Source organism: Zalophus californianus, chromosome 5, assembly GCF_009762305.2.
Source record: "Zalophus californianus isolate mZalCal1 chromosome 5, mZalCal1.pri.v2, whole genome shotgun sequence".
NCBI lineage: Eukaryota > Metazoa > Chordata > Mammalia > Carnivora > Otariidae > Zalophus > Zalophus californianus.
The window spans coordinates 26,427,644-26,449,661 of NC_045599.1; the positions used below are offsets into that span (position 1 = coordinate 26,427,644).

The following is a 22,018-nucleotide window of genomic DNA, read 5'->3' on the forward strand; positions in this document are numbered from 1 at the left end:
AAAACGTCTAAAAAAAAAAAAAAAGGAGAATGTGGGTAGGGCAAAATTTCTTAGACACCAAAAACATGATCTGTAAACAAAAAAACTGAGGAATTAGACTTCATCAATATTAACAACTTCTCATCTTCAAAAGACAATTAAGATAATGAAAAGGGAAGCTACTTACTGGGGGGGAAATGTGCAAATCTTGTATCTGATAATAGACCTACATCCTGAACATGCTCTCAAAAACTCAGTAAGAAGAGGACAACAGGGGCGCCTGGGTGGCTCAGTTGGATGAGCGTCTGCCCTCAGCTCAGGTCATGATCTTGGGGTCCTGGGATTGAGCCCCACGTTGGGCTCACTGCTCAGCTTCTCCCCCTGCTTGTACTCTCTCACACACACTCTCTCTCAAATAAATAAATAAAATCTTTAAAAAAAAATGAAGAGGACAACAATCCAATAAGAGATAGGCAAAAGATTTAAACAGCGCACCAAAGAAGACACACAGATGACAAATAAATACATGAAAAGGTGCTCAACATCATCTGTCATAGAGAAATGTCAATTAAAACCAAAATGAAGGGGCACCTGGGTGGCTCAGTCGTTAAGCGTCTGCCTTCGGCTCAGGTCATGATCCCAGAGTCCTGGGATCGAGCCCTGCATCCAGCTCCCTGCTCCGCGGGAAGCCTGCTTCTCCCTCTCCCACTCCCCCTCCCACTCCCCCTGCTTGTGTTCCCTCTCTCACTGTCCCTCTCTCTGTCAAATAAATAAATAAAATCTTTAAAAAAAATTAAAAAAAAAACAAAAAACAAAATGAAGCACTCGTACACAATTGCTAAAAGGCCTAAAATTTAAAAAGACTGACCATATCAAACACTGGTAAGTATGTGGAGCAACTGAAACTCTCACCTATCGCTAGTAGGAATATAAAATGGTTCAATCATTTTAGAAAACAGTATGAAATTTTCCTAAAAGTTAAATGTACATCTGCCCTATACTTGAAGGTATTTACTTATGAGAAATAAAAGCATGTGCCCATACAAAGACTTGTACACAAATATTCACAGCAGCTTTATTTTTAACAACTAAAAACCAGAAAGAGCTCAAATGTCCATCAGTAGGTGAATGGGTAAACAGACTGTGGTATAACTAAGAAATTGAATACTATTTAGTAGTAAAAAAGAATGATTTATACATTTGACAATATGGATGAATCTCAAAATAACTGTGCTGAGCTCAGTTGGATGAGTTCAGATCATGACCTCAGGGTCCAGGGATCTAGCCCCACATGGGGCTCCCTGCTCGGGGGGGGGGGTGAGGAGGGCCTGCTTCCCCTCTCCCTTCATAGCTCATGCTCTCTCTCTCAAATAAATAAAATCTTTAAAAAAAAATAGTAATTGTGCTGAGTTAAAGAAACCAGACCAAAAAGAGTTAATATGTATTATCATTCTATTTACATACGATTCTCAAAAATGCAAACTAATATATAGTGACAGAAATCAGATTAGTAGCTGCCTAGCGACGGGAAGGACAGAGACTACAAGGAAGACATTATAAAAGATCATAAGGAAACATCTGGGGTACATCAACAAGAGAAAGGACAAAAACCGTATGAACATTTGAAAAGATGCAGAAAAAGCATCTGACAAATTACAACATCCAGGTTTAGGGGGAACATACCTCAACATAATAAAGGCCATGAAAAACCCACAGTGAACATCATCCTCAATGGGAAAAACTGAAAGCTTTCCCCCTAAGATCATGAACAAGACAAGGATGTCTACTCTTACCACTTTTATTCAACACAATATACTGCAAGTCCTAGCCACAACAATCAGACCAAAAAAAAAAGAAATAAAAGATACCCAAATTGGTAAGGAAGAAGTCAAACTTTCACTATTGCAGATGATATGATACCATATATAGAAAATTGTAAAAGATTCCACCGAAAAACTAGGACTAATAAATGAATTCAATAAGATCGCAGGATACAAAAGCAAGATAGAGAAACCTGTTGCATTTCTATACACTAATAACGAAATAGCAGAAAGAAAAATTAAGAAAACAATCCCATTTACAATTGCACCAAAAATAATAAAATACCTGGGAATATACTTAACCAAGGAGGTAAAAGATCTGTACTCTGAAACTACAAAATGCTGATGAAAGAAACTGAAGACAACACATAACAAATGGAAAGAAACTCCATGCTCATGAATTAGGAGAACAAATATTGTTAAATGTCCATACTATGGAAAGCAATGTACAGATTTGATGCAATCTCTATCAAAATACCAATGGCATTTTTCACATAACAAGAACAAATACTCTAAAATTTGTATGAAACTACAAAAGACCCCAAATAGCAATCTTAAAAAAGAACAAAACTGGAGGTATCAAAATCCCAGATTTCAAGATATGCTACACAAAGCTGTAGTAATCGAAACAGTATGGCACAAAGATCAATGGAAGAAAAAAGAGAACCCAGAAACAAACCCATGATTATATGGTCAATTAATCTATAGCAAAGGGTGCAAGAATATGCAAAGGGGGCGTCTGGGTGGCTCAGTCAGTTGGGTGTCCGACTCTCTTGGTTTCAGTTCAGGTCATGATCTCATGGGTTGTGGGGTTGTGCCCCACATCAGGCTCTGCACTCAGCAGGGAGTCTGCCTTCTTTCCCTCTGCCCCTCCCCCCACTTGCACACACATGCTTTCTTTCTCTCTAGAATAAGTAAATCTTAAAAAAAAAAAAGAATATGCAATGGGAAAAAGTCTCGTCAAGAAATGGTGTTGGGAAAACCAATGCAAAAGAATGAAACTAGACCACTTTCACACCATTTTTATTTTATACACAAAAATAAATTCAAATTGGACTAAAGCCCTAAATGTGAGACCTGGAACCATAAAAATCCTAGAAGAGAGCACAGGCAGTAATTTCTCTGACACTTGCTATAGCAACATTTTTCTAAATATGTCTCTTAAGGCAAGGAAAACAAAAGGGAAAGTAAGCTGTTGGGACGATATCAAAATAAAAAGCTGCTGCACAGCAAAGAAAACAATCAATAAAACAAAAAGACAACCTAATGAATGTAAGAAGCTATGTACAAATGATATATCCAATAAGGGTTAGTATCTAAAATATATAAAGAACTTATACAACATAACACCAAAAAGCAAATAATCTAATTAAAAAGTGGACAAAAGACAAGAACATACATTTCTTCAAAGAAGACATACAGTTGGCCCTCAGACACATGAAAAGATGCTCAACATTACTCATCATCAGGGAAATGCAAATCAAAACCACAATGAGATCTCACCTCTCACCTGTCAGAATGGCTAAAATCAAAAACACAAGAAACAAGTGCTGGCAAGGATATGGAGGGAAAAAACCCTCATTCACTGTTGGTGGGAACACAAGCTGATGCAACAACTGTGGAAAACAGTATGGAGTTCCCTCAGAAAATTAAAAGTAGAACTACCCTATGTTCTGGTAATCGCACTATTGGGTATTTACCCAAAGAATACGAAAATATTAGTTCAAAAAGATACAAGCACCCCTATGTATACTACAGCATTATTTGCAGTAGCCAAATTATGGAAGCAGCCCAAGTGCCCATCAATAGATGCACGGAAGAAGAAGATGTGGTGTGTATACACACACACACACACACACACACACACACACACACACACACACACACACACACTGGAATATTACTCAGCCATAAAAAAGAATAAAACCTTGCCATTTGCAACAACACGGATGGATCTAGAGAGTATAATGCTAAATGAAGTCAGTCTGAGAAAAACAAAGTACCATATGATTTCACTCATATGTAGAATTTAAGAAAACAAATGAACAAAGAAAGAAAGGGATAAACAAAAAAAACCCAAGACTCTGAAATAAAGAGAACAGATGGTTGGTTAACAGAGGAGAGGTGGGTGGGGGGGATGGGTGAAATAGGTGAAGGGTTTGAGTATGTATACTTACCATGACGAGCACTGAGTCATGTACAGAATTGTTGAATCCCTATATTGTACACCTGAAACTAGTACAGCGTGCTATGTTAATTACACTGGAATTTTAAAAAAAAATTTAAGGTATTATTTATTTGAGAGAGAGAGGGAAAAAAAGCACAAGTGAGGGTAGGGGCAAAGGGAGAAGCAGACTCCCTGCTGAGCAGGGAGCCCCACACAGGGCTCTATCCCAGGACCCTGGGATCATGACCTGAGCTGAAGTCAGATGCTTAACTGACTGAGCCACCCAGGCACCCACCCTGAAAAAAAAAATGTTTCAAGAGAAACATTTGGGAGTAATTGATATGTTAAGTGTACTGACTGTCATGATGAGTTTCACAGGTTTACACTTAAGTAAAAAAAATCAAATTTAAACTTAAAATATGTTGTTTACTGAATATAATTAATCCTCAATAAAGTTACTTAATATACTTGACTGTTTAAAATGTAAGAAATAATAATGTATTGTGAGGTTTATAACATATAGATAAGAAACATGTATGATAAAAGCAGAAAGAACAAAAAGACGAAGCGAAGTTAAACTGTTGCAAGGCAATTAACCTATACATGAAATGATGTATTGCTTGAAAATAATTGTGGTATGTAATGCTGTAAACCCTAGAGCTACCACACACACACACACACACACACACACACACACACACACACACTTCCCGATTTCAACATTTACTACAAAACTATATAGTACTCATGACAATGTGACACTACCATAAAGATAAACAGACCAGTAAACAAGAATTTGTATATTCTCAAATATACAAAAAACCCCTCACATTTATGGTCAATTTATTTCAACAAGGGTATGAAGTATATTCAGTGGGAAAAGAACAGTCTTTTCAACAAACTGTGCAGGTACAACTGGGTATGCACATGCAAAAGAATGAAGCTGGACTCCTATCTCACAGCAAATACAAAAATTAACTCAAAATGATCAAAGACCTAAATGTAAGAATTAAAACTATAAAACTCATAGAAGAAAATATAGATGTAAATCCTCAATACCTTGCATTGTGCAATGGTTTCTTAGATATGACACCAAAAGCACAAACAACAACAAAAAATAAATTGGACGTCATTAAAATGAAAGATTTGTGTACCTTAAAAAATACTATCAAGAAAGCAAAAAGAGGGGCACCTGGGTGGCTTGGTCAGTTAAGCGCCTGCCTTCGACTCAGGTCAGGATCCCAGGGTCCTGGGATCAAGCCCCACGTCGGGGCTTCCTGCTCAGCAGGGAGCATGCTTTCTCCCTCTCTCTCTGCCCCTCTCCCCACTCATGCACCTTAAAAAAAAAAAGACAAATCACAGTATGGGAGAAAATTTTTGCAAATCATTCATCTGATAAGGGACTATAAGATATACAAACACTATAACTTAATGATAAAAAGAGAAATAACCCAATTTAAAAATGAGCAAAATATCTGGATAGGTATCTCTCTAAATAAGATATACAAAGGCCCATGAGCCCATGAAAAGATTCTTAACATCATCAGCCATCAGAGAAATTAATATCAAAACCACAATGATAAACCACTTCACACCCTCTAAAACAGCTTTATTCCCAAGGAAGGGTAACAACTTGGCCATGATTTGAAGAAACTGGAACTCTCATGCACTGCTGGTGGGAAGATAAAATGTAGCAAACACTGTGGAAAACCATCAGGCAGTTCCTCAAAAGATTAACCACAGTTACTAAATGACCCAGCAAACTAAAGAGAACTGAAAACATGTCTCTACGCTAATGTTGACAGTAACAATTTTCCTAATAGCCCCAAACTGAAAACAACCCAAATGTCAATGAACTGATAAATAGATAAACAAAATGTGATATACCTGTACAATGGAATATATTTAGCCATAAAATGGAACAAAATACTGACAACATAACATGAATGAACCTTTAAAACATCATGCTAGATGTAAAAGATCCAGTCAAAAAAGACCACATATTGTATGATTTGATTTACATGAAATGTCCAGAACAGGCAAATCAATAGAGATATAATATAGATGAGTGACTGCTTTGGGGCTAGGGTGGGGGCTGAAGGACATAGAAGGGTGACTGCTAAATAGTATAGGGTTTCTTTTTGTGATGATAAAACGTTCCAAAATAATTGTGGTGATGGTTACACAACTATGAATATACTAAAAACCAGTTAATTGTACATTTTAAATGAATGAACTGTAGGATGTGTATATTATACCTCAAAAAAACTGTCACCTAAAAAAAATTATGAATGGACCTGCATTCATAAGCCAGAACTATGAGTTTATGCTCATAGTCTTCCGATAAACTCAAGCTTTAATTTTACAATAAAAAGAAAGAGGTATACTATTAAAATCCAAAAGAATCTCAAGAAAGGGAACAAAGAAAGAAAGAACTGTTGGAACAAATAGAAAAAAATAACAAATGGTACATTTAAACCCTACAATATAAAAAAACAAACCAACCCACAAAAACAACAACAACAAAAAAAACCCACCTACAATATCAATTACTACATTAAAAGAAAATGGTTTAAACACTCCAAGATTAAATACTAGAGACTGGCAAACTGCAAAACCAAGACCAAATTATATGCTGCCTATAAGAAACTCACTTTAAATATAAAGCCACCAATAGATTAAAAATAAAAGAGAATGTTAAATCATGTTAATAGTAAATTAAAAGAAAGCTGGAGTGACTACATGAAAATCAGACAAAGTAGACTTCAGAATAAGCATTAATACCACATATAAAGATGGACATCTCATAATAAAAAAAGAGGGATCAATTTATCAGAAAGATAGTGCAATCCTAAACATACCTAATAACAAAACTTCAAAATACCTGAACTCCAAGTGGACAAAACCTGTCTGACAGAGGAAATAGACAAATCCACCAACAGAGGTGCAGATGTCAATACTCTCATTAGCTGATAGAACAAATAGAAAGCCCATTAAAATGTAGACAACTAATCACTCTCGACCAACTTGATCTGATATATACAGAACATATTCTATGGCGTCTGGTGGCTCAGTCAGTTAAGCGTCTGCCTTCAGCTTAGGTCATGATCTCGGGGTCATGGGATTGAGCCCCACGTCAGGCTCTCTGCTTAGCAGAGGGTCTGCCTCTCCCCCTCCCTCTGACCCTCCTCCCCTCTTGTGCTCACTCTCTTGCTCTGTCTCAAATAAATAAAATCTTTCTTTTTTCCTAAAGATTTTATTTATTTATTTGACAGAGACAGCGAGAGGGAACACAAATAGAGGGAGTGGGAGAGGGAGAAGCAGGCTTCCCATGGAGCAGGGAGCCCGATACGGGGCTCAATCCCAGGACCCTGGGATCATGACCTGAGCTGAAGGCAGATGCTTAATGACTGAGCCACCCAAGTGCCCCAATAAATAAAATCTTAAAAAAAAAAAAAAGAACATATTCTATCTAGTGTACATGAAACAGTCACCAAGAAAGTTCATATACTGGCCATAAAACATTAAAATGAATTTTTAAAAACAAATTATAGCTTATATTCTCTAACAAGAACATAAATAAATTAGAATCAGTAATAAAATGATATGTGGAAAATCCTCAAATATTTGAAAATGAAACCATATGCTTCTAAGGATCAAGGAAGAAGTCACAAAGGGAGTAAGGAAATATCACACACTAAATGGTAATAAAATCACAACATATCAGAATCTGTGAGATATACCTAAAGCAGGGCTCAGAGGGAAATTGATAGTTTTAAATGCAGAAAACAAGAAATGTCTATGATTAATGATGTAAGCCTCCATCTGAAGTTAAAAGAAAAGTAAATGAAACCCACAGTTAAGTAGGGCGCCTGGGTTGCTCAGTTGTTAAGTGTCTGCCTTTGGCTCAGGTCATGATCCCAGGGTCCTGGGATTGAGCCCTGCATCAGGCTCCCTGCTCTGCGGGAAGCCTACTTTTTCCCTTTCCCACTCCCCCTGTTTGTGTTCCTGCTCTCGCTATCTCTGTCAAATAAATAAATAAATAAATAAATAACTTAAAAAAAAACTGACAAAACTCTAGCTAGACTAATAAAAGAAAATGAAAAGAGAAAATACAAATCACCAATATCAGGGGAAAAAATGACTTTACTAGAGATCCTACAGACTTTAAAAGTATTTATATTATAAATAACTCTATACCAATAAACTTGACTACTTAGATGAAATGAACAAATTACAAGATTGATACAAGGAATAGCAAATCTGAATAGCTCTTTATCTAATGAAAACCTTGACTTTATAATTGAATACCTTCCAGTAAAGAACACTATGGGCCCAAATGGCATCACTGCTGAAGTACATTAAAATATTCAAGGTGTGCCTGGGTGGGTCAGTCGGTTAAGCGTCTGCCTTTGGCTCAGGTCATAATCCCAGGGTCCCAGGGTTGGAGCCCTGTGTTCAGCAGGGAGTCTGCCTCTCCCTCTCCTTCTGCCTCTCCCCCCACTCATGCTCTGTCCTGCTGTCTCTTGCTCTCTCAAATAAAAAAATCTTTAAAAAAAGAAAAATTCAAGGAAGAATTAAAACCAAATTCCACAAACCAGTTCAGAAAACAGAAATGAAGAGAACATTTCCCTGCTCCTTTTAAAGAGCCAGAGTTACCCTGATACTAAAACCAAAGACAGGAAAACTACAAATAACATCTCCCAGTCCTGCCACCACCACACACACATAATACACAAGAGTCATAAGATTTGAACTGATATCCAAAAAAGAAGAATGGTCAATAAGGTCATAAGAAGAGGTTCAACATCATTAGTCATCAGGGAATCACAAACTGAAACCAGTATGAGTTAAACCTTTACGTGCCCAGGAAAATGGCTAAAACTAAATAAGACTGACAATACCAGATGTAGACGAGGATGCAGAACAAATCAAACTACAATTTATTGCTGACGGATGGGAGTGGAGCGAGGTAGGAGTATGACACAGTCGCTTTGGAAAATAGTTTTAGTTTAGTATCAATTTAACATGAATTCAACATATGACTGAGCAATTCTACTTTTTACCATATAGCCCAGTATTTATCCTTGAAAAAAGAAAACTTAAGTCTACAAAAAGGTTTGTAAGTGAATATTTATAGATACTCTCTTCTTCATAGCCCAAATCTGGAAAAAACCCAAATGTTAATCAACAGGTACATGGATACACAAACTTTGATATTTTCATACAACACAAATAAAAAGGAACTCAGGAATAAAAAAGAACAAATTACCAATATATTCATGAACATGGAAGAATTCCAAAAGTAGATGCTGAGCTAAAGAAGGTAAACATATATATACTAAAGGAGTACACACTGTATGGATTCCATTTACATGACATTCTAGAAAAAGCACAACTTATCTATAGTGACATAAAACAGATCAGTAATTATGAGGGGCCAGTGGTGGGGGTGAGGCAGACTGCAAAGAAACATGAGGGGACTTTTGGCGGTGTTGGAAATATTCTAATTCTTGACTGGGGTGGTGGCTACACAGGGGCATACACCTACCAAACTCCAACTGTACATTTATTAGGTGTGTATTAAGGTTGAAGTAAAAGAGGGTGAGGGTACACATACAGGCAGAAAGTTACATGCCTACCTCACATTATTCACAAAAATAAATTGGGCTAAAGATAAGCACAGAAAACAAAATTGCAATTACATTAAGGTAAAAAATAAGAGGGTAGGCTTATGATCCTGGTGAAGGAAAATGCTTCTTTAACAAGACATTGAAAAGTAAAAGCTTCATAGAAGAGAACGATCTACTTATTCATCAAAATTAAAATCTTCCAGACCATAATAGTTAAAAGGACTCTAACGGGGCAATATATTTGTAGCACATAGAAGAAATTATTAGAATCCAGAATTCAAACAAAACAACACAAAAAGAAATCCTCCTTAAACTCATTAGGTGAAAGATGCAACCCCAAGAGCAGAGATTCACGTACAGAGTAAATTCACCTACAGAGAAATCACACAGATGACAATGTGTAAAGGTGACAAACCTGACTAGCAATCTAGGAAATGAAATGCCATTCTGCACTCAAAAGACTGGTGCTTCAAATAACAAATGGTGACGTGCATGTGAGGAATCAGAGGGAATAGAAGCGGGAGTACTGACCGATACAACTGATACAGAGGGGATTTGAGAATATATATTAAATATACCAACTCAATACTCAACAATTCTACTTCTTACTTTACACAAAAGAAACTCATATGCACACAAGAAGGCATGAAAAAGATACCACACAAGCAATGTTTATGGAAATGAAAACTTGGCAACAACTTAAATACCAAAGGGAAATAATTCAACTAAAATACACTTATACTATAGATGCAAATATAAGAAATGAAATACCTGTATATGTAATCTATGACACTTAGTAACACAGAATGACCTCTAAGGCCTGTTGCTGATTAAAAATCCAGAACAATAAATCTGGGCAGAAATAAAGTCAAAGAGAGAGTGCTTACACATAATGATCACATATGTATGTCTGCAAATGCTTGTGAAAAGACTTGCAAAGGTATGCATGAAGTTGCTCTGGTGAGATGGAAGAGGCAACACTGGGAAAGGCTATTATTAGAGGTCCTGGTCAAACTTCCACAAGGAGAATATATTCTTCTATTATTCGTGTAAATATAAATTCATGTTAAAAAAAAGAAAAGCACATCTGCTGATTGTCGTTGAATTTGGAACCGTTGTCTGAGGAACCTCTCCACAGCACATCAGTATGGCTGCTATGTCCAATGGAAGTGGGGGGGGGGTTCTCAGGCAAGAGCTTGAGAAGCCCTTACCACCTGCAGCCTAGAACAGTTTGCAACAAACATTGATGCCTTTTAATTCTCTTCCCGATTGCCTTCAAAGCTTTTTCAAGAACCTCTTAATCCAAGTCGCTCTTGATTCCATTATCTTGTTTTATTTTCTTCATAGCAATGATCACTATTTGAACTTATATATCTATTGTCTGTCTCCCACTAGAATGGCAAGACAATTTTGAATTCATATGATTTTAGTCAAGCCATTTAGAGTTTTCTAACAGTATCAAAGACACATGTTATTTACTTACCTTAGTTGGAAAAGGAAATTTGGAAGGTTCTGTTTTGCATGGTGTATGAATAGCCGTTAGAGGGGGAGGCCATGAATGCGTCATCTCCTGAAATGTAATTATTACAGTTTGTTTTCAACCAGTTCAAGGATAAAAATTACATAACTAAAAACCAGATTTGTATTATAAATGCTGGTTTCATGATAGGTCCTCCAAAAGTATACATATTTAATCAATAAATATTAATTATTAAGCACAATTGTGTGCAAGGCACTATGGGGCAGGAAATAGATAAATAATATCCACTCCCTGGCTTCAAGGAGCTTGCAGCTAAGATGATGAAACCTGTGAATCATCAAAGAAATACACCAGTAATCAAATACAAGGTACACAGTACAATGTACTGAAGAAGAGCGTGCTGTGAGAGCGGGAGGGGCGGGTAATAATAAGAAAAGGAGCTAACATTTATTGTGTACCTTTAATGGGCCAGATACTGTGCTGTTTTACAGGTCTGTTACTCATTTAGTACTCACAATGATATTAGGAGGTAGACACCATTATTACCCTAACTCTATATGTAGGATGAAACCGAAGCACAGAAGTTATTTATTAAAGGCCACACATTTGTGGACACAAATGGACACGAAATTTCATCCTAGGAAGTCTGGCTGCAGAGCCCATTTGCTGATGGGAAGTTTTGGTCAGGTGGAGGAAACGAGAAAAGAGATTACCAAAAGCACATGAGAAGGAAGACAGACAAGCAAGGCCATAAGTATGATTTCATTCAATGCCTTCTGTTTAATCACATGCCAACTATGTTCAAGTGGAGATTTGGGTAAGATCACAATGTGTATGTTAGAGGAGCAGGGGAAAGAGAGATATCAGATTTAGAATAAGGAAGGAGTGTTTTATTTCTGGCATTTAGTTCAAAGTAAGCCATTAGGTAGACTGAGAAAATACAGTAAGGGTGGTTTAACTTTTAGGAATTTACTCTGTAGCTATACCCACACAGTTAGGTAAAGATACATGTTCAAGGGGCCTACACTTCAAAAATGGAAACAACCAAAATATCCAACAGCACAGAATAATTAAATAAATTACCAGACAGCCATACAATGGAACACCAAGCAGACAGTAAATGAGGAATTTAACTACTGCTATGAAATGCTGTCCACAATATACTGTTAAGTGATAAACAGAAATCACAGTCTATGTCCTAGTAAATGTTTGTATATGAAAAAATATATATGAAAAAAAAATCTCTGGCTACCTTTGGGCAACAGAACAACAGAAGGGGAAAGAGACCTGGACACTCAATACAGTCTCTACTACTGGAACTTTGTAAAACAGCCACCTGCACCATTAATTGCTCTTTATCTTCTTACAATGCTTTGTTTTTTTAATAGCATTTCACTTTCTGAAATAATATTAAAGAGTTGATTATTTCCAATATCCAGCAAGAATGTCAGCTCATTCTTTGACACTATCATTATCACCACTGTTATCCAAAGAGCTTGATACATGACAGGTGCTTCATTAGTAAGCCGTGAATTAATCTTGCTTGTTTTTACAATAAACAGTTATCATTTTTAGATTAAAATTTTCTTCTTTAAGTTTATGATGGAGTTCCTAGAGATAGTATGACTACAAATATCAAGAAAACATGAAGGCAATTTGGACCTGCAGTTCCTATGCACTGCATACAGGGAAAGGAAACAGAAACTCAGACGCTCTAGGTGCTGGCATTTTACACCTCAAATACCGAAGTACTTTCAATAGAAAATCTATTTAACTCCATCATTAAATGACTGAGCACCTATTACACCCAAGGCCATGTGCCAAGCCCTATATATATAAAATGAAGAATAAATGGTCAGTATCATCAAAGAGATAATTAAATGTGAGAATATCTAAGATTCTACCAGGTATTACAATGCCATGCATCTTTGAGGATTCAATGAGAAAAGATAAATGCTCTGTTACACTTTTCATATACATGGCAACTGAAAAATGCATGCTATATGAGATTCTTTTTTTTTTGCTATATGAGATTCAAAAGAAAGAGTTATGTGATCTGATGGTCCGACACAGGGGAAAGAAGGATTACACTGGGATTCTAAGAAAAAACAGAATCTGTGTATGACTAAAGACAAAGGAGAAACATATTTCACAAAAGTTTACTTTAAAAAGGTAAAAGAAATAAAAAAGGTAAAAGAGCAAAAAGAAAGCGTACGGCTTAGTGAAACCAATTTGACAAAAGTGGTGAATCAATAGTGAGAGAGGTTAGAACCGGCCTGTGAAAGGTCTAGAACGTTGAACCTGGACACTATTCTTTCTATGGGGATTAGAGAGAGAGCCACTGAAATGTCTAAGACAGAAATTAACTTATGAAGACAATGGATTAAAGAGAGAATCTGGTAGCAATACAGAAGACAGATAGATGAGCAAAGCCAGGACTGTAGATTGCAATTCTTGAAGCTCAAGGTGGCAGAAATGGAAATAAAGGAGCGGCATTTCCAAGGAAAATTCAAACTGTACATGAAGTTTTGTGATTAAATAGAACATGAGAGAAAATTAGGATTTTACACTTAGAAGCACAGGAGAATGGTGGTACTACTAAGAGAAGGAAGTCTGATAAATCTGCCTTTAGATATGTTCAATCTAAAGAAGCAGGGAGAAATGCAAATGGACACATAGCTACGAAGCAAGAGACATAAACCACAATTCAGAGGAGGCCAAGGAGGAGAGAAAAACTGAAGAGTTAACAGGGGAAGCCATAACAATGGAGGAAAATCAAGATGGAGCAGAAAAAAATGGAGAAGCTAGGAAAAAGACCCATGTTGAAAAGAGAAGACACCAAGGCTCCCAAAAGGCAGAGAATGAGAGATAAGAAAGGTAGATGGAAATAAAAACAGGGAAGCATAATAACAGTCAAGGAAGGAAGAAGGGGTTTCTAGAATGAAAAACTAAAAATTCTTGAGAACAGCAGAAAGAGCAGAGAACTCAAATGAAGCCCCCAGTGAAGGGGAAGATGATGAGCTTAGAGAAACAGCTTCAGCAACATGACTGAGATGAATGAGAGACTGTGCTGGGCTGAAGAAAGGAAGGAGAGAATAAAGCGGAAGTAGCAATGCAAGTAGTCTCTCAGAAGAAGGATTCACGGTGAAATGCAGGTACAGAAACAAAAAAATTAGGAGCTTGTGCAGAAAGTACAAGTCAGACGTGATGGACAGTTTTTCTCTACTGAGCCAAAAGCAGTCACTGTCACTCATTAATCCACTAGACTGTCTCTTTTTCCAACTGACAACTTTTTCTTTTCCCAGAAGAGGAATGCACATTTTGGTCATGTGTCGATTTTAAAACATATTCCATCCAACACTCAAAGTGAGCTGTATTAGGAGGAGGTCTTTCATTGTAGGAACTGACCAGTAGGTACAAATGAACTACAAAGCAAGCTATCTTCAGTGAAACGGTTTGACTGGTAATTACTGATAAGCCTTAGAAAGTACTGTTGCATTTGGCTTCTTCCTCTTTTCAAGGCAAACTATTATGACGGGAATTTGTTTTACTTAAAAATGAAAAACAAACAAAACCAGTTCTTCAAGGGCAGGTAGTAAACAAACGAAATGACTCAGAAACTAAGTATGAAAATAGGCATAACAGAGTCAATTATTTTTTATAGACATAATGAGGTTTCACATGTAAGCAATCTGCTGCCCCAGATCCTTTGTGAAATATCGGGGGGAAGAGGGCAAGAAGATAGCAGAGGATCATAAACAAAAAAGACAAAGTATTAAAACAACAACAGTAACTTACTTTAAGAATTTCATCCACACAGCTCACGTCACCAGAAGCAGATGCCTTAAGAGGAAAAGAAACACACATTAGATTTGGGGTCATTTATTATTAAATTTTTATTATTTGTTGCACAGATTCAACAACACTATTAGAAAACGAATTAAATTTAAAGACTTATTTATGATTCCACTATTCTAAATCACAACACTAACTAATCTTTCGACAAATTTCCCTAAATGCAAATTTTTCAAGCTCTAAAAAATTTTAATCACCAACTGTACAAGGATTTGAAGAACTCTGTATTTATCAAAAGTTTTGAAAAGTCTTATCTTTCTTATACTTAGATTAGAAATAAATTTTTAAATGTTATTTTGCAGGTGGAGCAACTTGTCAAAAATTTGAGTTTATTTATATACAAAATATACCATGATACTGAAATACATTATTTCACATAAACTAACAAACAGAATAAAATCAGCATTATTGAAAGAATGCTTGTCTGGAATATGATGGACATTTCACACAGTTTCCTTAAATCATGGCAAAGCTGTTTATTCTAAAGCACAGTCAGGAACTGGAGAGCTAGAGTTTGAACTCAAGTCTACCTCCAAGGATCAAGTTGTTTGAAGAAAGAACAAACAACCACTTCACTATTCTCTTCAGAGGAGTAATTAGATGACAACTGCCATGAACAGTGAGTTTCCTAAGGCCACAGGAAAAATGTCTAAATATTCTTAAAACACCATTTCACCTACCCGTGACCCCTTCCACAACCGTTTTAAGCTATGAACTATGATTTTCGTACTTCTACGAAAGTACGAAGACTACTTCTAAAATTTTTTCTTTTAAAAGATAAAACTTTAAACTATTTCACAGTGAATACTCAGTTTCTTTAGTTATTCTGATGCTTTGGTATGGAGTTATAAATACTGTAAATTTCAAACCACCACTATGGATCTAGAGCAGCTGTCTCAAACCCCTAAGTGTAAACAGAGAAAAAAACTCATGGCATCCAAACCATACAACATTACCATCTTGATGGACGCCCCCCCCAAAATCCCAACATTCACTACAATGAACCACAGCCCACATTGCATTCATGGGTATCACAATGAGACTACAAATTATTTTTTTAAACAAAAGAACACAAGATGTATTCTTTCATAAAATTAAAAGGAGGAAATCTAAGGTATTGATTTCACAGATCCTGCTTTTATTCACATTTTCTCTACTGCCCAACAGGGGAAGCTAACAAGTCTACTGATCCACTCTGGAGTCAATCACGAGTCTTATTTTTAAACTTATATATACCCTATTATTAAAACTGAGAAAAAATTTAAGTTCAATTATAATTTACTAGTAAACTGCTTCACAGAGTTATAATATTAAAAGCTCTAAAGGGCTCCTGGGTGGCTCACTCAGTTAAGTGGCCAACTCTTGATTTTGGCTCAGGTCCAGATCTTGGGGTGGCAGGAGGTTCTCTCCCTCTCCTTCCCCCTGCTCCTCCCCCTGCTCTCTGTCTAAAATAAATGGATAAATTAAAAAATAAAGAAGGCTCTAAATGTGCAACTTACATCCAACGGTTGGGAAGGTATTTTCAGCTTGGTGAGATGTGCTTTGCTACTGGGCTTCAGTTCAGTCATGCTGTTGCCATGGGATTGGCTGCTGTAGTGCTCAGAGGACAACTTTGGTTCCATGGACTCCTGTCCATCCATGGGCCGCACATAGGCAGTGGGTTTCTGTAACATTGAACTGGACTTTGACATCAAGGAAGGTGGGAAAGACTGATTTGAATGCTGCCCACTTGAAAAAGGTACACGGGAAGGAGAATCCCAGTTTGCATCAGGGTCCCGAGGTGATTTGGAACGCTGATGTTCCTTGCTATGGTGATCATTCCCATGAGACCTGGAATGACTGGAGCTTAATGAAGAAACAGCCTGGGGTTTTCCAGGGCTGGCAGAGCGTGATTTGGAGTGTTCCGATCCATGCTGGCTTTTTTTCCGACTACTGCTTCCACTACTGCTGTATGAGTCACGGTCATGCCTCTGGCCACTACTGTTGGTGCCACCACTGCCACCTGCACTGGTCCGCTGGCTACTGTGTCCACTCTGCAAGCCTGAGGACCGTTTCTGAGACTGAGAAGTACTGGGTGCAGGTCCTACTGGAGTCCATTTGCTACTCTGATGAGAGGTCCCATGTCTCTGTTCAAAGAAATTTGGGTTAGATTTTTCATCTGCTGTCGGTGGTACTGTAGGCTTGGGAATTGCAACAAGCTTTGGTATAGATCTGTCTCCTATGAAATCCTTCATTTCATCGTAGTTTCCAAGCATACTCTGAATACGACTTGATAGCTTATCTTCTTTGCTAGTCTACAAAAAATTGTAAAATAAAACGATATAATTAGTATAACTGGAACTAAAAGATGCTTCTATAAATGGACTTTCCAAACTTCAAATGCAAAGGGGTTTTTCAAAGGGAGGCCTCGTATCTCATATCTTAAGGTTAACATCTCAAAAGCAAACTCCAAATATATAATTTTTATAGTGGAAAAAATGCATCGAAAGTGAAAAACATTCATGCAAAAACACAAATATTCTATAGGATATTGAGAGGTATGTACAAAAGATTCCAGGAGGGAAAAAAAATCCAAATTTCACCAATAAATATACTGAAACAGTAGTAGAAATCTTTTGAAGAGCAGGAAAAGTAATGGGCCTTTCTGTAGTTAAGTTCTAGGTGAACAAATTAGCCAACACTCATTATTTTGGCAATGTAGAAAAATATTTTATTCCTGGAGTTCAATGTTATAGTTAAAAGGAGAAACAAAAATTTAATGAAACATGTTATACCCAACTGACCTTTTAAAAAATTTTAATTCCTTCAGTTACTGTGACTAATTAAGTTAATAAAAGTCAACAACAAATTAAGAATGGAAAATCTACTGATCAAGTTTCAAATATTAATTCTATTAATTCTGATCAAGAAACACTCCAAGTTCTGAAGCCAATGGTATAGACTGTAAATTTTAAAAATCATTCTTGGACAATAAGTAAGTCCAAAAAATCTACAAGCTTTAGTACTCTTTCACGTTCACAAACATGAAAGAGTGTAAGCTTACTGATTGCATTAAATAGGAACTCAAGACAGAACCACTATTTATTTTGAGGTTGGCATGAATTGATAAGACTTTAGATTATTTGAAATCAGTCTGACCCCTATTAAACAAGAAGGGGAAATATATAGCAATTTGTAGACAACAACAAGTTCAGGAATCAAATCCAATTCATTACAATGTAATTACAAAATATGGGGCGCCTGGGTGGCTCAGTTGGTTGAGCGACTGCCTTCGGCTCAGGTCATGATCCTGGAGTCCCGGGATCGAGTCCCGGGATCAAGTCCCGCGTCGGGCTCCCTGCTCGGCAGGGAGTCTGCTTCTCCCTCTGACCCTCTTCCCTCTCGTGCTCTCTATCTCTCATTCTCTCTCTCCCAAATAAATAAATAAAATCTTAAAAAAAAAAAAACAAAGAAGCGGCTCTGAGAAAATAAATAAATAAATAAATAAATGGTAGTATGATTTGAAGATTCTGGACCAAACTCCTGGAGTTTTTTTGAAATGCCTTTAATCCCTAACCCCAAACCCCAGGTTTCATGTTATCATGTTATACTCATATAAATGATATCAGTGTAATTGCCTTTAAATGAAAATCCTTAAGAACTTGTAAAAAATGGCTTTTAGAGGGGCTCCTGGGTAGCTTAGTCGGTTAAGGGTCTGCCTTCAGCTCAGGTCCTGACCCTGGGTCCCGGGATCGAGCCCCGCGTTGGGCTCCCCGCTTGGTGCGGAGTCTGCTTCTCCCTCTCCACCCAGCTTGTGCTGTCTCTTTCTCTCTCTCAATAAATAAATAAAATCTTAAAAAAAAAAATGGCTTTTATAGATCTCATAGCTTCTACAAACACCAAATGTTACCAGGGTAAACCTAGAATATGTTGTTATATTTATATTTCATCAGAAAAATGTCTAACACACTCTCAGTCTCACACCGTAAACCAACAATGGCCATTACTGCTGCAATGCCATTATACACAGTACAAGCCTTTAAAATGTAAAGGTAGATCAAATGAGCCAAAGCCAAATCAAACATTAGAGACATTTGTGGCCACTATAGCCACATTAGTCATCAGAAGTGATATCATTCAGTGTTTTATGTAATCCCAAATCAAGTTTAATGATAGTTACAAAAATAGTAATTGGTTCACTTTACTGAACATCTCTGACAAGAAGCTTTTAATCTAAATTGGATATTGTTCATTAAGCCCATAAAAAAGAAAGTCAGATAATTTAGTATAAAACAGAAAAAGGAACTGGACTGATACTGAAGACACATTTATTCAAATACAGTAGTAGTCACTGATATTTAGTAAACTAAGTAAGCAAATGGCAAGAAACAAGGGAAAAACAAAAGAATCTCTGAAAAAGTTGTCTTTGACATTATATTATACCCAAAAGAATGTAAGAAACAGTAGACGATCCATACCCACTTACAAAATTTTAATTTAATTCAGAAAGCTGAAATACCTGCCCAGGGTTAGCGGTAGAGCCTGGGATGTAGATACCAGTGTTTGAGCTAATCCAGACCACATTTTCAAGAATGTGGTATGAGATAGCAACAGGGGGAAGGGAGGAGATTTAGGTTTGAGGATGACTTTAGGATGCTAATAATACTGTTTCTTGGTCTGGGTACTGATTATATAAAGTTGTTCATGTTGTGAGAATTCTTTCAGCTAAAACACTTGTTTTGTGTACCTTTCTGTATGTATGTTATACTCCAATGACAAGTTTACCCCAAAAATGTACATTCTTATTTAGAGGAAAGGAAAAATGTTAAATGGCATATATGATAGTAACTCTTTTCTACTATCAAAATTCAAGTTTATACACTTGAAAAGCAAAAATGTCACACTGCTGGGGGGAAAAAACCATTCACAGGACTACTCACAACTTTGTATGGCTCGGCAAAGAGAGGAGAGCTAGGTGGGAAGGCGTCTTCACCCTGCTGAATTTCCTGATTCCGCCTTTCCCGTTCTTTCATACGCAGCACATTTCGGTCTTCACGGTTCATGTTGCTAAGAAGAGAAACACAATCTTCGTATCACAAAAAGGAAAATTAAAATTAAAATGCTCTGTACTCATTTTGTGAGTTTAATGCTTCATTCGGAGATTCCCTTTCGACTTCCAAGTAGTAGCAGGCATTAGTGCTGAAGCTGGGTACTGGTAATGGTTTTACCAACTAATACCAATAGTGTCTTGCACAACTATTGAGATAGTAAACACTAGCCCAGAGTACTAGGATCCACCCCACTGAAACACTTCTTATCAATTTTTAAGTATTCAGCTAGCTAAAAGTCAGTTAAAACTTAAAACATTCACATAGATGGAAGGTAGTACTTCAACCCAAATCCTTAAGATTCCTACAAGCCTTTCACAGCTTCCTCTTCAGAAATCTAACTATTCTTTGCCATTATTGGCACACAAACCCACTCCCGCCTACCACTCCCTCCCCCCTCCCCGGGGTCCAGCGCTTTTCTCTACTTTGCATCTACCTTATCTTGATTTCTTTTTGTCCCAAACACAGCTTCCTTGGTGTCCATCCTTATGGCAGTTTGACCTCAGCTTTGCTGTTGCTCTAGATTCCCTAAAAAACGACATTTCTGCTCTAAATACAGTAATATTTCAATCAATACCTCAATAAATGGCAAAACTGAGGCTTTCAGTAATAGAATCTAAAATTAACTTGGGTTAGTAATAGTAGTGGAAACTGTACTGAAAAAGAAAGTCTTTTGGAATGGAGGAGAAAATGAGGGTGTCATTTCTATAAACATTACAGCATGTTGTATTTTCACTAAGAACAAACTAAAGAAGATAGTTTGTTTATAGCGGCAGGGACTTACGGTTAAATAGATAATAATGAAAAAGGCTGTCGAACCCTGGGATAAGGGATTACCAGGGACTCTGCAACATTCTTCCCTGGAATTAGAGTAAACCATCTATCTTGGTTTTGTCTGGGGGAAGGGGGGGACAGGGGCGCAGGGAGTCCTGCTGGAGACTGAAGGAGAAAACCAGGTTATACTCGTAGAGCATTTCTAGCTTTATGGTTCATAAATCAAATCTAGTCGGAAAATTAAAGTATATCAAGATTGGAAAGAAACTGTAACTGTAAAATCACAATAGATAGCAGGGACGCTTGGTTGGCTCAGTCAGGTAGGAGTCTGGCTTCCGCTCAGGTCCTGATCTCAGGGTCCTGGGACTGAGGCCCGTGTAAGGCTCCCTGCTCAATGGGGAGTCTGCTTCTCCCTCTCCTTCTGCGCCTCCTCACTCCCCACCCAACCCCGTTCGTGCACTCTCTCTTTCTTAAATAAATAAAATTTTTAAAAAAAGAATGGACAGCAAAACCAATATCCTCTTGAGGATTTTTAGGTGGTTAGAACAGTGTTAGTAAACATTCAAAAGTAAAAATTTACTATCAAAGCAATTTAATATTTAAAAAATATTTTAAGTGTTCCAAATGAGTATTCAGCTTTTTCTATTTGTATAATATTCTAATAAACTTAGACAAGAATATAAGCTATTTTGAGGTATTGAAATAGTATGTGCTTTCTTTGGTCTCCCTGGTACTTAGCACCATACAGAAGCACAAAAAGTATTTGATTCTTACGGGGGTGCCTGGGTGGCTCAGTCGGTTGAGCATCCAAGCTCAGGTACGTGAAACCGACCCTACTTGTGCTTGGGACTCTCTCTGCTCCTCCCTCCCATTCCCATCCCCACTTGCTTGCTCTCTCTCTCGCTAAAATAAATAAATCTTAAAAAAAAGTTTTTGATTCCTTCTTTAATAAATACTAGAAAATATCTATACTTTGGTATTGAGTGAAACCAAAGAACATATATTATCCTCCAGTACACTTGAACCAACTAGTAAGTGTGTATCACTAACAATCAGGTTTCAGATAGACCTCTGCAACTATGGTGCATATGAAGTTATTTGTATCCTAAGAGTCTAAGGGGCATATTAAATACTAATTTCTTTGCATTTCCTAAATTCAAGTCCTTAAAAAAAATGTCTTCCTTAAACTATGATTTAATTAAAGTGCTAAAGTAATGCAAGAA

The 22,018-nt window shown here is 37.0% G+C and overlaps 1 protein-coding gene across 1 annotated transcript in view; it reads right to left on the bottom strand.

Annotated features, from left to right (window-relative positions):
- The window catches only part of AFF4 (AF4/FMR2 family member 4), an 87,321-nt gene that overhangs the window by 42,392 nt on the left and 22,911 nt on the right, over positions 1–22,018 (bottom strand). The window contains 4 exon segments of the mRNA XM_027607169.2: positions 11,083–11,169; positions 14,878–14,922; positions 16,434–17,228; positions 19,854–19,980. Coding sequence (XP_027462970.2) covers positions 11,083–11,169; positions 14,878–14,922; positions 16,434–17,228; positions 19,854–19,976 — 1,050 coding nt within the window. The 5' untranslated portion in view covers positions 19,977–19,980.